Raw genomic sequence first — 14594 nt, forward strand, 5'->3', positions numbered from 1 at the left:
AAACCCACGGTCTGACGAATAATGAGCAAGGAGCATACAAAGATCATACATATTGTGATCATTTTATCATTCCACATTGTAGATATATAGCTATATGAGCTGTTGTATACATTTATCCCTTCTATGATTGCTGCTCCTTCAATTGCTTCGCCTGGAACTCGCGCAGCTTGATAAAGTCTCTGCATCCGACACCCCTCGCAAACTCCTGGAACCAATTTGGCAGGGCACGCAGCATGCTAAGTGGCGTGCAATACCCCGGAAGGATAATCTGTCCGCTGCGCTGGGCGAATACCTGTTTCACGACTGCCTCAGAGACCATTTCTGGTGTGAGAATTGGCTGCTTGAATTCTGAGCCTGTGTCAGTCAAGATCTTGATCATCTGCGTACGAACCCAGATGGGATGCACGATTCTACAGCAGTTAGCTTCGTAAACTGGAAAATTGTGATGATATGACCATACGTAGTTCGGACTTTCGGAGCCTTGTACCAAAGACGCAGTTCCTGGCGTAGACCCTCATGGAACGCTAGCGCACTCGCTTTTGAGCAGCTATATTCTACCATGTCACCGAGACCCAGGAAGCTGGCCATGGAGGCGATCGTGACTACATGCCCGTGGTTCTTCTCAACCATGCTCGGCAGAAACTCGCGCACCAGGAGGAAATGCGAGATTGTGTTGACTTCAAAGGTCTGTCGAATTTTCGCCTCTGGTTTATGCAGAATAGTGCCATCATGAGCGACACCAGCGTTGTTGATGAGAACCGTGGGATCGCCATGGGCGGCCCGAATCTTTCCTGCGACTTCGGCGATGCTCTCAGACGAGGTGATGTCGGCTTTGTAGAACGTGACCCCAGATGCTAGAACTCAATCAGCAACCTAACCTTGGGTATTTTGAGAACGAGCTTACGCAGAGAAAACGTTGGTTCCTGGATATCAATAATCACTACACGCGCTCCTTTCTTGGACAGATCCAGCATCATCTGCTTTCCAATGCCGCCGCAGCCTCCGGTAAGCAGGATTACTTCACGATTATTGTCCCATTTTTCGACGCTCTGGCCGTTGTTCATCGACCAATTCGTCAGCGCCCGGTTTGTTTGGCGTAGAATGGCAAGGGCCAAAAACACCAGGATAGCTTTTGGAGCAAGGGGATGCAGGAGGACATTTTGGAATGCTGGTGGGAGGCGCTGGATGATAGGCTGCAACCATTGCCCAAGAACAAGAGAAAGATGTTCAAATGATAGGGACATGGTGAGGACAAGGCGGATGCGAAGGACTCTAGGGGAAGGATTCAGGTTGCATGATCGGATTGCATGATCTCAGTCATAACTTATACAAAGTATCCGTCGCCATCGGATGAAAGAACCGAGGCACGCACATGAGGAAGCAAATCCACAAAAGGGTCGTGAGGTTGAGATCCATCCGCCATCTTGAAGCCAAAATATGGGGAAGGGGAGCTCCATCACGCTTTCCCAATTGGGAAAAGGTTGCGACCAAAAACTTGGCTTCGTTCTATCCGTACAGGGCGGCTTTACAGGCACAGACACACGGACAGCTTCATTCGGGATCCATGCCCTGTGCGCATAGTTGGTGGCCAAGGGCGATCACTTGGAGATTTCACATGAAAGCCACCACCACACCACAACTTTATCTCTCAATAATCTCTTCCATTCAGCAAGTTTGCCTTGCATCATCCTGTCGTTATCTTGCAGCCTGAACACTTGCATATATCAGCCGAGGTTGCCTCTAGCAAAAGAGTCGATGTACTATTGAACAGCAGCATCATGATTCACATTCTTCTTGCTGGAACTTTGGCGGAAGCCTTTGCCCTCCAGCGGACCGTCTTCCTAGATGCCTCTTTCAGAAATGTTGCTCTGGGCTCAGCCGCTGTCAATCTAATCCTTCTTGCGATCTACAACTTCTGGATATGGCCGTTTTTTCTCAACCCCCTGCGCCACTTGCCGCGGGCTCCGGTATGTCCCTCCCCCCCGCGCTGCGGTTGTTATAGTATACTAAGTAGAATAGGGTCACTTCAATATGGGGAAGTTTATCTTTGACAACCCCCGTGGCCGTCTTCCTCTTGAGTGGATGAAGACTGTCCCTAACGATGGCCTTATCCATTTCAGGGATCTCCTCAACCAAAGCCAACTCTTAGCTACAAATCATCATGCGCTTCTGGATATCATGAGTACAAACACGTACGACTTTGAGAAGCCATGGCCGGCTCGCGAGTTTCTTGCCCGCATTATTGGGTTTGGTCTGATATTGTCCGAGGGGGCTGCGCACAAGAAGCAGCGCCGTGCTCTGACACCGTCATTCCATATGAAGAACGTCAGGGCTTTCTATACTCTCATGTGGGATAAGACGGACCAGCTTCTGAAAGAGTTAGGAAAAGAGATCAATCAACATCCGATGGAGGGGACCAGTCCTAACAGCGGCTGGGGCAAGGTGGAAATGAGCGTTTGGGCTAGGTATGTCTCACTGTCGGTAGTACTACACGGACCGTAGCTAATCGCCTAGTCGTCTGACATTGGACATTATTGGACCTGCTGCCATGGGACGAGACTTCCGCTCCATCCAGAATTCTGAGAACAAAGTCGCCGATAGCTTCCTCGCTATTCTGGAACCAACCAAGGAGAAAATGGCCTTTCTAGCTATCAACTTCATACTCCCCCAGTGGTTTGCCAAGCGCATCCCATGGCGATTGAACAAGGTCGTCGACGATGAAGTGGGCTACCTACGAGATCTGTGCAAGGAGATCGTCCATGAAAAGAGGGCCGCTATCACCGCCACCAAGGCCACAGCTGCCGAGCTCGAGGCCGACATTCTGGGCTCTATGATGCTCAGCGGTGACTTCACTGACGACGAGCTGGTCGACCAGATGCTCACATTCCTAGCAGCTGGCGTATGTGTCCCCTTCCACTAAGTAATATCGATTGTGGTTAACAGAAGCAGCACGAAACCACTGCCAGTGCCCTCACCTGGACCTGCTATCTGCTCACCCTTCACCCGGAAATTCAAGAGCGTCTGCGCGCAGAAGTCCGTGCCGCCATTCCCTCATCCACCCACCCAATCACCCATTCTGACCTTGAAAATCTTCCCCTCCTCAACGGCGTCTGCCAGGAAGTCCTCCGTCTCTATCCCACTGTTCCCGCCACGATCCGCGAAGCAGTCCGCGATACTACCATTGCCGGGAAACATGTGCCTAAGGGCACAAAAATTGTCCTCTGTCCCTACGCTATCAACCGCTCCCCTGAGTTCTGGGGTGATGATGGCGATACTTTCCGGCCGGAACGATGGATCGATACAGACTCCGCCACCGGTGAGCAGACTGTTAATAATAATGGTGGGGCGTCCACAAACTACGCACAGATTACTTTCTTGCATGGGCAGCGGAGTTGTATCGGCAAGGACTTTGCGAGGGCTGAGCTGAGGTGTGCGGTTGCCGGGGTGGTGGGAAGGTTCGAGTTCGCGATGCAGGATCCCAAGCAGGAGATCCATATTGCTGGTGCGGTGACGACGAAGCCTGTCGAGGGGATGCATTTGCAGATGAAGAAGGTTGAGGGGTGGTGATTCTCCGTCTTACTCTACCTTTTGCATGTATATTGAAGATCAAGATAAGCTCTTTGCTTGCTTGATATTGTATATGATGACGAACGTACATAGCCATGAATGATCTAAACAATATCCAATGTATAGTCTGTCTATCAGATTCACCACATAGCTGATACAGCCTATCAAGAGCTCTCCCAGAAGCTCCACCCATCCAGCACCGGGATACTAGCCAACGACTCCGGAATCATACTGTAGCTGAAGAACCAAGGCGCAGTATGATATCCCCACCAAATCAAATAGCCCGCATCCAGGAGCCAGATGATTGTCCTCGTAATGAAGATATCGGGTAAATGCCTTTCGAGAATTTGAACTGAAACTATCTCTTGCGTGGCAATAAAGAATGGCAAGAGGATGAAAAAAAGCATAATCATGAAGACCGCATAGGGGTCTTGCGTTACGGCGTAGGTCCCTGCCGCGTGGACGACACCGGAAATCACGAAGGACAGAAAGCCCACGAGAACCCTGCCGAGCGGCGCTGGTGTACGGCGTGGGATCAGAGCTGCAGAGCTGGTGATTAGGGCGCGGCGGCAGAGATCATGCCAGAGTTTGCCCCAGATATCTGTTGACCTGTTATGAATGGTCTAAGGTAAGGATGAGTGGCTCTGGTGGGGAAGTACCTTTTAATCTGGGCCAAAATATGTACCGCCATGGGCCAAAAATAGCCGGGTACATCCATGGCTCTCCTGCCAGCTTGGGCGAAACAATATACAAGCCGCCAACAGCATATAGGGCCAACGCTGCTCTGATACCGTCTACGAAGGCATAGGCGGCTGCCCAGCAGGCAGGGGGTAGAAGAAACCGACGGACGATTTTAGCGCTTGTCTCGGGAGACGCCTGGAGTTTGATGCCTATATGCCTGAAGAAACTCTGGACATTGGCTGAGTTGAGGAAAGCATGGAAATTGACGCAGAGCTGGCCATAGTTGCGGCCAAAAACAGTCCTGTAAGCATCGTAGACGAGGTAGGCGACGACGAGCTTGAGGGCCTCTTTTCCGAGGAAATTCAGACGATTTTGGGTAGGTTCTTTGAGAATAAATTTCTCAGTATCTTGCTGACCGTTTTGTTTCGTGTGTGATCCGTTCCCATTTTTAGCTGACGATTTAGGGTGCATTTTCTTCAGATGAGGGAGGTACTTTTTCGAGCCGTGCGTCCAGCCGATACCGCGCGGGTTGATGAGAAGGTCGACGACATAGAGCAGTCGTTCATACGACAATGCCGGTGGCATTGGCTTCCAGAAATATATTGGGGATGAAGAAGATCCATCAAAGACTTTTTCAAGTCGCTTCAGATGGCTCGGCTGGTTAACGATGAGCAGCTCTATTGCGCGAAGACCAAACGCAGCCGAGAGAAACGCATTGGCGTAAACAAGAATGGTAATAGTCTTTGGTGGAAATATAGCTGACGCTATCACGCTTGAGGTGATTGTACCAAGGTACAGGGCTCGTTTCCAGATTAAAGATAATGGAATCGCTTCGTCGGCGAAGAGAAATGCGCCGACGAGGAGAATAGTCAACATATCAGTCGGCAACGCGTTCTGGCGTGGTGGTAGATAATATAATTCAGGAACAGAAAGAAATGCAGAAGAATTTTGAATGCATGTCGAAGTTTTCCCTAAGGATAAGTGAAACTAATATCGCGCCTCCTTCATGTGAGATTAATTGCGGCTTGTCAGACATCACCAGTGGGTTGTTTCTTGGTGGTGCCTCCGCGGCCCGAGACATGAGATATATTTCCATGATATCATCCTCGACGCCCATATGGCAATCACTCCAGAGTCCACGTGGAGAAGATTTTATTTGTTTTTCTGACGGGGATGATTCATTCTGATGGAAGTTTGACAGCAGGGATCATCAACCACTTTTAAACTCGATAGCCCAGCAGTTTATCTCCGGCTCGGATCTCGCGGATATAGTAACTCCGAGTCGGACTCCGGGGAGCGACAGGTAACCACCCGCGCCTCACTCATTCCAATCTCTCCTTATCCTCCATATCGCTAAGCGCAGACAGGGGAATGCTCAGATAAATACCCGATGGCCCCCAGATGACTGTCATAAGCCTTTGTCTCATCTTTCATCATTCACTTCCGCATCTGTATGAGGCGAAATCGATGTTCTGCAGCAGAGGGACCGCACACCAACTGCTGTACACTTCAGCCCTCGAATTGCATTGATATTAGACGGGGGAAGGATGGAGGAAGACCAAAATTTGACAGCAACGCGTCGACGCAGACCGGCATTATCCTGTGCCATTTGCAGGCGCCGGAAATTAAAGTGCGACCGATCGCTTCCATGCGGCCAGTGTATCAAGTCAAAAACTGCCGACCAGTGTGTCTTCTCTGGACCCAAGCCACTACAAAGTGCCGTTCCCGGCTCTCATGGGGCAAGTTCACCTTCAGATCGAAGGCATGCGGCGAGCGATGGAGCCAGCTCAGTGGGAAACGGGCTGTATGTGTTTGACTCCAAGCACCGTGTAACCAAACCCAAAGCACGATCGGATGAGTTACACGAGTTGCGCAGTCGTGTTCAAACACTGGAACAGGCACTCGCTAGAAGTGGTGGTGCAGCTCAAACACCAGGAAGCTCATGCTACGAGTCTGTTCCAGAGCTTGATATCAGACCTGTTCCAGATACCATCTCGAACCAAGTGCGGAATTTATCTGATAGAGCATGCTTTCGCGGCAGAAACGGGCGAACCCGGTTTCGCGGACGCTCCAGCGGGGAGCTAACATTTACCTTCGTACGCGTTACACTCCCTGAACACAATACCCTTAAGTACTAATGGACACAGCTCAATGATGTCGTGGCATTTCTTCAAGGTCGTAAGAAGGATCTCAAGGCCGAAGGCTCAGATTATCAGCAGATGAAGAAGTTCAGAGGCGAGTTGAGGACTCGTGAGACACAGGAGCAAGAGCGTGTGAAAAATGGAAAAGCTTTACAGCTTGAAGAGATGCTTCCACCTCGAAACATCGCAGATGAACTTCTCAACCTATACATATCAACATTTGAAACCACTTATCGCATTCTGCACCTTCCCAGTTTCCTCAGGGAATACGAAACCTACTGGACTGCCCCCGGCTCCGCGGACACAGTCTTTACTGCCAAGTTATTGTCCTTGATGGCGGCGGCGAGCTGTTTTATCAACTCTGCGACGACAGTTAATGGAAAGGATACATTGCATGATGTTGCTGTTGGTTGGATACTTGGGGTCCAATCATGGATTGGATCACTCTTCGTGAGCGCGACCGCCAAATTCGATATCCTCCAGATACAGTGTCTTTTAATGATTGCGCGCCAAGCACTGGCGGTTGATGGGGACGTCGTCTGGATCTCTTCGGGCTCGCTCATTCATTCGGCTACCGCAATTGGAATGCACAGGGATCCCGCCCGGTTCGCCAAAATGACACCGTTTTGGGCTGAAATGCGCCGGAGGCTCTGGGCTACCATCTTGGAGCTGGACTTGCAAGCCTCGGTGGATATGGGAGTTGCGCCATCAATTGATCTGGACCAATATGATTGCGATTTACCATCAAATTGTGACGATGCCGATCTCACTGAGGATATGTTAGAGGCCCCATTGGGTAAGGATGGCGCAATCTTGACTCAGTGCAGCTTTCAAACTATGCTTGCGCACTCATTACCGATACGGCTGCGAATCGCCAAGGCTGTGAATAGCCTAAAGTTCAAGCTCTCATATGACGATGCCTTGAATCTCAGTGAAGACCTGGTTCGGCGCATGAACGAGGCTCTCGTTCCATTCCCTGCACCCGCCTCGAACACAAGCCCGTCCTTTGCAAGATCCTTCATGATGTTCTTGATGCAAAGATCCCTCCTCATCCTACACCGACCATTTTCATTGAGCATATCCCTCTCGCCCAAATACTCTTATTCACGTAAGGTGTGTCTAGAGTCGGCTCTAGAGATGCTTAATCAATTTGAATTACCACTTCCCGGACTTCAGTTGACTCGCACCCCTTCTCTGGGACACATCAGTGGCGGTATGTTTCGTGATGAATGCTTTCATGCTGCTGCAACCTTGTGCGTTGAACTTTCTCTTCAAGTCACCGAGTCTGGCTCAAACTCAGGGCCCTCAGCTCAGGGCGGCTCTTTGAATGATCTAGTACGATCACAGCAAGACGTTCTGCTACGCGTCTTAGAACGCACCCAGGACAATTTTGGCACTCGGATTTCGCCGAAAGGAAGTGGGTGCAAAGCTTTCGTCTTTCACGGTATGGCCCTGGCCGCTGTCAAAGCTCGTCTTAACGGAGAGGATCCTTTGACGAAAATCGAGCAAGCGGCGCTGCGAGCTGTGAGACTATGCCAGCGTATAATTCGAGGGCAGCCTTATGACGAGATACAAGGTCAACTTGAGAGCGACATTTCTGAGTTTGGCCCATCATCCACACACACACCTGACTTCGGCTCTTCCAACTCCGAGCTTTCATTTGACCCTATTGCGTTGCTATCCAACAACCCTCTTGACTTTTCGCCGCTCGATTGGAACAACATGATCGATCCGTCCTACTATAGAATGCCGGAGCTTTGGGATCCGAACTTTCTAGCCCTCTAACCAAACCAAAAACTCGACGTCACAAACCGCGCGCTGTGCGCCATTTATTTATACTCTAATCCGCATCACTTCAAGGCGCCTCATGTTCTACTTCAGAGCTTGACCATCTTTAACCTCAGACAGCACACAACACCTTATTCTTTCCTCGCAGTACTACTGTGCGAGGCCCCATATCCAGCATCTTGAGCCAGAGTAAATACGCCTTTACGGGCACAATCACTATGCCGGGTTAACCAATCCAATGGCATCAGGACTCGAACATACCCCCAAGGCAGAGCTCCAACAAGTCAAGATCGTGTAGATGTCGACACTCAATCGTAACTGCCTTTGAAACATCGAGATGTTCAAGCGGGCTACTCGCTGCTACCACGCTCGACTTCTCAAAAGCATGTACTCCGTATAAGTCTACAGTGCCCTCAAAGGGCCATGACCTAGATCATACGAAGAAAGATCCCCTACCCAGATGGGATTCAGTATTCTGTCTCGACTACGCATTATATGTTTTTGCAGAGTCGTATACTCAATCAACAGTTTGCCTCCAGTACAGATTTACTAATGATGTAAAAGTATCGCTGATTTAGATTTTTGACCTGACCTTTTCGTGACCACGCCAAGCTGCACAGTGGCTGTGGACTCTGGAGCGCAAAGGGAAAATTGAACCCCTCGTATTATTATTCTGGTCAACGGTCACCGCCTCCGGTTCTCATTCCGATGTTTCGGCGTCCGCGGGGCCCGGCCTCTCCCCCGACCTTCCTTTCCAGATTGTTGCAGCCTGAACGCTTGCAAGGCACGAGGCCGCTCGACACCTGGAGGCCAACGATGGATCCTTCGGCGATACTTTTACTACTTTCGGTTTGGCGGCGCTCAGAGCGCCAATCGCGAGAATTCAGAAAAAAAAAACGTTGGCGTTGAAATTTGACGCACGTTCCCCGATGATGATGTGCTAGACTGCTAGTCTAAGTTGTGTCTGCACCCCGGAGATTTCTATCGATCAGTGATCACAGTATCAAGGCTGATGATAACTACGTCCTTCCACAGCCTATTACGCCCATCGGTTGTTCTCTATATCATGCCTTCTCTCGGGGTCTTCAAACTTTTAAGCATAGCCGCGTGAAGAGGAAAACCCCCGATGGAACAGTGGGGCTGCCATGATCTTTGGTGGCCAGCCGATGACCACTGCCAATCAGGCCCCTATGTTTGCTTGCGAGTTCTCCATCCCACATCGTGCTTTCAAATCCCCGCCGTTTCCACGGTACGTACGCTAGAATGGTCGAAATCCAAGGTCCGGTTTCGATCAACCTTGTGGCCTCTCCGGCGACCTGCCACAGTGGGAAAATGACACGCCAGATGCTCGAATAACATTTTGTAACGGTTTCTCTGTCAGCGCCAATCGGGAAGCATTTTGCAGTTGGACCTCTCAGCATGGACCTCTAGCGGTATTCTAGGCCAAGTGGCGGGCCCACTGGACGCCATTAAATAAGACATCATTGCATGCCCTGTGAGGCTTTGATCTTGTGTATTTTGATCCATAAGCAATACTGCTCCCCATGTTCGAGTCATCTGTCCGATGACTTCGGTGTCTCTTGGCTTCCGGATTGATCTAGTGCCTGGGATATATCGGCTAGCACTGAGAGATCACCTCAAGTGACGAGGTATATAAATTGGTAAAGCTCGCATCAGCTTGTATTAGCATCACGCACATGTTACAGTGAAGTTGTGAACAGCAAAATCTTTGACCTCAAAGTCCTGCTTTGGCACAGCAAGGTGACATGCCTGCTCGTCTAAACTCGCGCCCTCAAGGCAACGCCGCTCTCGCTTCTACCCAAGAAGCAGAAAGCGAGACCGGCAGACCATCCTCTCCTCAAGTACACTTGACATATGAGGATGAGGACGCCATTGCTGAAATTCACCGAACCCTAACTGAGAAGGATGAGGAATACTCGGAGCCGCATTCCTCTTTCGACAAATTTCTAGAGGCAGAGTTTCAGGCTGTAAAGAAGAAGCCTAACCTCGGAGTGTGCTTTCAGTCATTGTCAACATGGGGCGCCGGAGGTGACAACGCCAAAATCAAAACGCTGGGGGATGCATTGTGGCGCACTCTTATATTCCAGGATGTCTACGAATGGACGATCAAGCCGTGGTTGACTAAACCTGAGCCTCAGAGTGGGCGGCAGTTAATTCGCGATTTTACTGGAGTTGTCCGGAGTGGTGAAATCATGCTGTATGTACTAAAGCTCAGAGTGATCGAGCGGCTGACTGACTTGTATAGTGTATTGGGACGGCCAGGGGCCGGCTGTTCAACCCTCCTGCGAACAATTGCGGGCCACCATGCCTCGTATCTTGGGGTAACAGGTTCTATCGACTATTCGGGTCTCAGTTCAGAGGATGTCAAAAAGCACTACCGTGACCAAGTTGCCTATGTTCCGGAGGACGACGTCCACTTTCCCACGCTGAACGTTCGTCAGACCTTAGAATTCGCACTTCAAAGCAAGACCCCGAAGAGACACCGTGACAAAATCCCTCGGTACCTCGAAATTTACGGCAGAGTGTTCGGCATGTCTCATACAATGGACACACTAGTCGGAAACGAGTATATTCGCGGCGTATCCGGTGGCGAGCGGAAGCGCATCTCAATCATTGAATCCCTAGCGACTGATTCATCCGTAATGTGCTGGGACAACTCGACTAGAGGTCTTGATGCCTCATCCGCCTTGGACTATGCTCGAAGTTTGCGAATCATGACCGACACTTGCGGCAAAGCTACGTTGATGACGTTGTATCAAGCATCTGATGCCATTTACGATCTAGTTGATAAAGTTCTGCTCATCGACGAAGGAAGGATGCTGTATCAAGGCCCTGCACACGAAGCCAAGGCCTACTTTGAAGATCTGGGGTACGAGTGTGGCGAAATGCAAACAGTGTCTGATTTCTTGGCTAGCATAACTGTTCCAGAGAGGAGGAAGTTCCGTGCTGGGTGGGAAAACCGCGCACCGAAAGGTTCTATTGAACTCGAGGATGCTTTCCGAACAAGCAGCGCGTTCAAGAAGATCCAGAAAGAGGTTTCAAACTACGACGATCAGGGGTTTGGCGGGAAGAGCCGGGCTGAATCGCACGCTACCACTGGACAAGGGAGCTTGGAGGACTTCAAGAAAGCGATTCAAACAGACAAGTCTCGCTTCGTGTCCTCCAAATCTCCATATACCATCTCTCTTTTCCGCCAGGTGGTATTGTGCGCGCAACGTCAGTTATGGCAACTCAAGGGTCACATGTCGCCTCTCTATATTAAGATTATATCCTCGATCATCTATGGTCTCCTCATCGGCTCGATGTTTTACGACCAACCGCAGACGACAGACGCAATGTACTCTCGCGGGGGTGTCATCTTCTATTCCGCCATTTTGCTCGCTTGGCTTCAAATGTCAGAACTAGAAGAGGCAATGCAAGGGCGAGACATTCTCACTCGTCAGAAAAAATTCGCATTTGTCCGACCTAGCGCTGTCTGTCTAGCTCGAGTGATCGTGGATATCTTTATTGTCGCACTCCTTACTCTCCTTTACTTGGTTGTGGTGTATTTTCTAGCTGGGTTGAAGGTCGATGTGAGTTTCGCGTATCTCCTGTCAATATACATGCTAACATTTGACAGGCCGGCGCTTTCTTCATCGACTATTTATTTATCTACATGTGCACCATATGTTTGACAGCTAACTTTCGAATATTCGCCGCCGCCTCTGCCAACTTCGAAGTAGCCCTTCGCTACACCGGCTTCGTCGTTCTACTTTGCATCGTTTTTGGTGGCTATGTGCTGTCTGTGGACAAGATGTTGGCTGATGTGCCTTGGGTTGGGTGGATAGCGGTAAGTGCCTGTCAAGATGATCCCTGAAGCAAAAATTAACTCGATTGTAGTATATCACACCGGCATTATACACGTACGAGTCCATGATGGCAGCTGAGTTTCACAACACGAACTTTACGTGCGCAGATGCATCTGTCGTTCCATCGGGGCCTGGATACTCGGATATCGCTTATCAGACCTGCGCCTATGCAGGAAGTCAGATGGGCTCTACGATTGTCAACGGTGACGATTACCTGGCGGTCAAGTACGGCTTCTATTTTAGCCACGTCTGGCGAAACTTTGGAATTTTGTGCTTGTTCACCGTCGCATTTGTTGCTGGCACCTGCGTGCTCAGTGAGATTATGGAGTGGGAGCCAGGAAGTGCTGGAGCGGTCCATTATAAGAGGTCACGAAAGCAGCCGAAGAACTCGAACGTCACTGATGAAGAAGGCCGACCTGTTGAGGTCGATTCCACAGCGCCAGCATCGTCTGGACTCGACTATCAGTCTAGCCAGGCTCTCACTGCTACAAAATCAACATTCAGCTGGGACAATCTGGAGCTCTCCGTCCAGGTAGGAAAAGAGAAGCGTAAGCTTCTGGACGGGGTCAGCGGTTACTGCAGACCAGGAAGCTTGACGGCTCTGGTCGGAGCTTCTGGTGCCGGAAAGTCGACTTGTAAGTGCCTCATTGCGCATTTGTGACGGCATTTCCACTAACTGTTCTAGTATTGACTGCGCTCACCCAAAGGCAGAGCTCCGGCGAATTAACCGGTACGATGTACGTGGACGGAAAGCCCATTGACTCCTCGTTCAATCGCCGAATTGGGTACTGTCAGCAGATGGACATCCACGACGACAGCAGCACCGTCCGCGAAGCATTCGAGTTCTCTGCCCTACTTCGTCAGGCTACCGATGTGCCTGACGATGAAAAGCTAGCCTACGCAAGAACTGTTCTGTCGACATTAGACCTGGTGGATTTGCAGAACGCCATCATCGGCTCATTGGACATCGAAAAGAAGAAGCGCGTCACTATCGGTGTCGAGCTTTGCGCAAGGCCAGAAATGCTTTTGTTCTTGGATGAGCCCACCAGCGGCTTGGACTCTAGCGCTAGTTCGAACACCATCGCACTCCTTCGACGACTGGCTGATCAGGGACTGGCCATTCTCTGCACAATCCATCAGGCGAACCAGGAGCAGTTCGAGCAATTTGATCGTGTGCTAGCTTTGAGTCCTGGTGGTAAGACCTACTACTTTGGAGAAGTGGGAGAGTCGGGCCGCTCGGTCTTCGAGTACTTCTCGAGAAACGGGCAAAAGCCGGAAAATGTTACCAACGCCGCGGATTTCATTATTGAGGTCGTTGTTGGGGGTATGAAACGCGCAGCAAGCAGCCTCGATTGGGCTGACATCTGGAATCAATCAGATGAGGCAAAGCACGCACAGCAGGAGATCGCCGAAATCAGGTCTACAAAGGAGGCTTTGCAACCTGAAGAAAAGCAAGGGCAGGACATGCCGCCGCTTCAGCGACAGATGTTCCTTCTCACCCAAAGGACCCTGCGACAATTCTGGAGAAGCCCCGAATACCCTTACTCTCGACTCTACGCATCATTCCTTCATGCGCTGATCAATGGTCTCACATACCTCCAGATTGGCAACAGCACTACGGATTTACAATCGAAAGCCTTTTCATGTTTCTTGGTCCTCATGTTGGTCCCAGAATTCATCAACGCAATCTCCATGCGATTCATCATGAACCGTGACCTTTGGATGGCTCGAGAAGGGCCAAGCGGAGTATACGGGTGGGTTGCTTTCTGCACTGCGCAGATTGTCTCGGAGATTCCGTACGCGGTTATCAGTGCCGTGATCTTTTTCGTCCTCTACTATTTCGCCGTCGGTCTTCCCTTGGGATTCGCCGCAGGTTACAGTTTCTTGATGTTCTTCTTGTTCTTCCTCTTCGCGACATCGTGGGGTCAATGGATTGCGGCGCTAAGTGCTGACTCAATGGTGGCAGCCACCCTCATGCCTTTCTTCATCATCATGTGCGAGACTTTCAACGGTATCCTGCAGCCACATCAAAATATGCCTGCGTTCTGGGCATATACCATGTACTACGTCACGCCTTTCACCTACTGGATTGGAGGAGTGCTGACCGCTGTCCTCGGCGGTACCCCTGTTGTCTGCAATCAGGATGAGCTCACGATTTTCCAGAGCCCACTCAACATGACTTGCAGTGAGTACGCAGGCTCTTGGCTCGAGGAAAAGGGTGTGGGATATCTTTCCAACCCAGACGGGCAAGGTGAGTGCGGATACTGCGAGTATAGCTTTGGTGATGATGTAAGTTCCTCTTGTGTCTATTATTGAAATATCGCTAACATTGGGCTTAGTATCTCACCGGTATCAGCCTGGACTCTTCGAAAACTTGGCCCTATTTTGGCATCTTTACGGCGTTTGTGGTTTCCAACTACCTCATGGTTTACCTTCTTGTCTATGTTCGCTCCGTTATGAAGCCTTTCTGGAAGCGTACATAACCGCAGTTGTCTTAAGACATGTACATAAACCAATCGTATATAATTTAATCGTGGCAGCCTAACTT

At 50.3% G+C, this 14594-nt stretch overlaps 5 protein-coding genes across 5 annotated transcripts; 3 read left to right on the forward strand and 2 right to left on the reverse strand.

The window, feature by feature from the left end:
- Positions 1-121: 121 nt before the first annotated feature.
- BJY04DRAFT_209432 (SDR family oxidoreductase) lies at positions 122-1244 on the reverse strand (the record flags this gene model as incomplete). The annotated part of the gene is made up of 3 exons (XM_073714126.1): positions 122-410; positions 461-854; positions 905-1244. 3 exons carry the CDS (start codon positions 1242-1244, stop codon positions 122-124), a joined length of 1023 nt encoding a protein of 340 aa, XP_073568038.1.
- A 267-nt stretch (positions 1245-1511) lies between these two features.
- Positions 1512-3873, forward strand: BJY04DRAFT_115181 (cytochrome P450). Its single transcript, XM_073708229.1, has 4 exons — positions 1512-1967; positions 2020-2465; positions 2515-2899; positions 2950-3873. The coding sequence occupies exons 1-4, from the start codon at positions 1779-1781 to the stop codon at positions 3565-3567; spliced, it is 1638 nt and encodes a 545-aa protein (XP_073568039.1). The 5' UTR covers positions 1512-1778; the 3' UTR covers positions 3568-3873.
- Positions 3732-5124, reverse strand: BJY04DRAFT_209434 (wax synthase family protein; the record flags this gene model as incomplete). Its single annotated transcript, XM_073714127.1, has 2 exons — positions 3732-4168; positions 4227-5124. The coding sequence occupies 2 exons, from the start codon at positions 5122-5124 to the stop codon at positions 3732-3734; spliced, it is 1335 nt and encodes a 444-aa protein (XP_073568040.1).
- A 304-nt stretch (positions 5125-5428) lies between these two features.
- On the forward strand, positions 5429-8377 carry BJY04DRAFT_115183 (putative C6 transcription factor). The gene is made up of 3 exons (XM_073708230.1): positions 5429-5551; positions 5616-6344; positions 6396-8377. The coding sequence occupies exons 2-3, from the start codon at positions 5796-5798 to the stop codon at positions 8172-8174; spliced, it is 2328 nt and encodes a 775-aa protein (XP_073568041.1). The 5' UTR covers positions 5429-5551; positions 5616-5795; the 3' UTR covers positions 8175-8377.
- Positions 8378-9706: 1329 nt separating this feature from the next.
- BJY04DRAFT_115199 (putative ABC multidrug transporter) lies at positions 9707-14584 on the forward strand. The gene is made up of 6 exons (XM_073708231.1): positions 9707-10395; positions 10444-11770; positions 11818-12027; positions 12078-12681; positions 12732-14335; positions 14386-14584. Exons 1-6 carry the CDS (start codon positions 9944-9946, stop codon positions 14527-14529), a joined length of 4341 nt encoding a protein of 1446 aa, XP_073568042.1. The 5' UTR covers positions 9707-9943; the 3' UTR covers positions 14530-14584.
- The last annotated feature ends 10 nt before the right edge of the window (positions 14585-14594 follow it).

Source organism: Aspergillus karnatakaensis (genome assembly GCF_047715665.1).
Source record: "Aspergillus karnatakaensis strain CBS 102800 unplaced genomic scaffold BJY04scaffold_48, whole genome shotgun sequence".
In the NCBI taxonomy this organism is placed as follows: Eukaryota; Fungi; Ascomycota; class Eurotiomycetes; order Eurotiales; family Aspergillaceae; genus Aspergillus; species Aspergillus karnatakaensis.

Excerpts from the sequence above, each read along its gene's own strand:
- BJY04DRAFT_115199 (XM_073708231.1), top strand. The coding sequence starts at position 9,944 with ATGCCTGCTCGTCTAAACTCGCGCCCTCAAGGCAACGCCGCTCTCGCT. Across the intron at positions 10,396-10,443 it reads CGGAGTGGTGAAATCATGCT|TGTATTGGGACGGCCAGGGG; the intron begins GTATGTACTAAA and ends TGACTTGTATAG. Across the intron at positions 14,336-14,385 it reads AGTATAGCTTTGGTGATGAT|TATCTCACCGGTATCAGCCT; the intron begins GTAAGTTCCTCT and ends CATTGGGCTTAG.
- BJY04DRAFT_115183 (XM_073708230.1), top strand. The coding sequence starts at position 5,796 with ATGGAGGAAGACCAAAATTTGACAGCAACGCGTCGACGCAGACCGGCA. Across the intron at positions 6,345-6,395 it reads GGGAGCTAACATTTACCTTC|CTCAATGATGTCGTGGCATT; the intron begins GTACGCGTTACA and ends TAATGGACACAG.
- BJY04DRAFT_115181 (XM_073708229.1), top strand. The coding sequence starts at position 1,779 with ATGATTCACATTCTTCTTGCTGGAACTTTGGCGGAAGCCTTTGCCCTC. Across the intron at positions 1,968-2,019 it reads GCCACTTGCCGCGGGCTCCG|GGTCACTTCAATATGGGGAA; the intron begins GTATGTCCCTCC and ends TAAGTAGAATAG. Across the intron at positions 2,900-2,949 it reads TCACATTCCTAGCAGCTGGC|CACGAAACCACTGCCAGTGC; the intron begins GTATGTGTCCCC and ends TAACAGAAGCAG.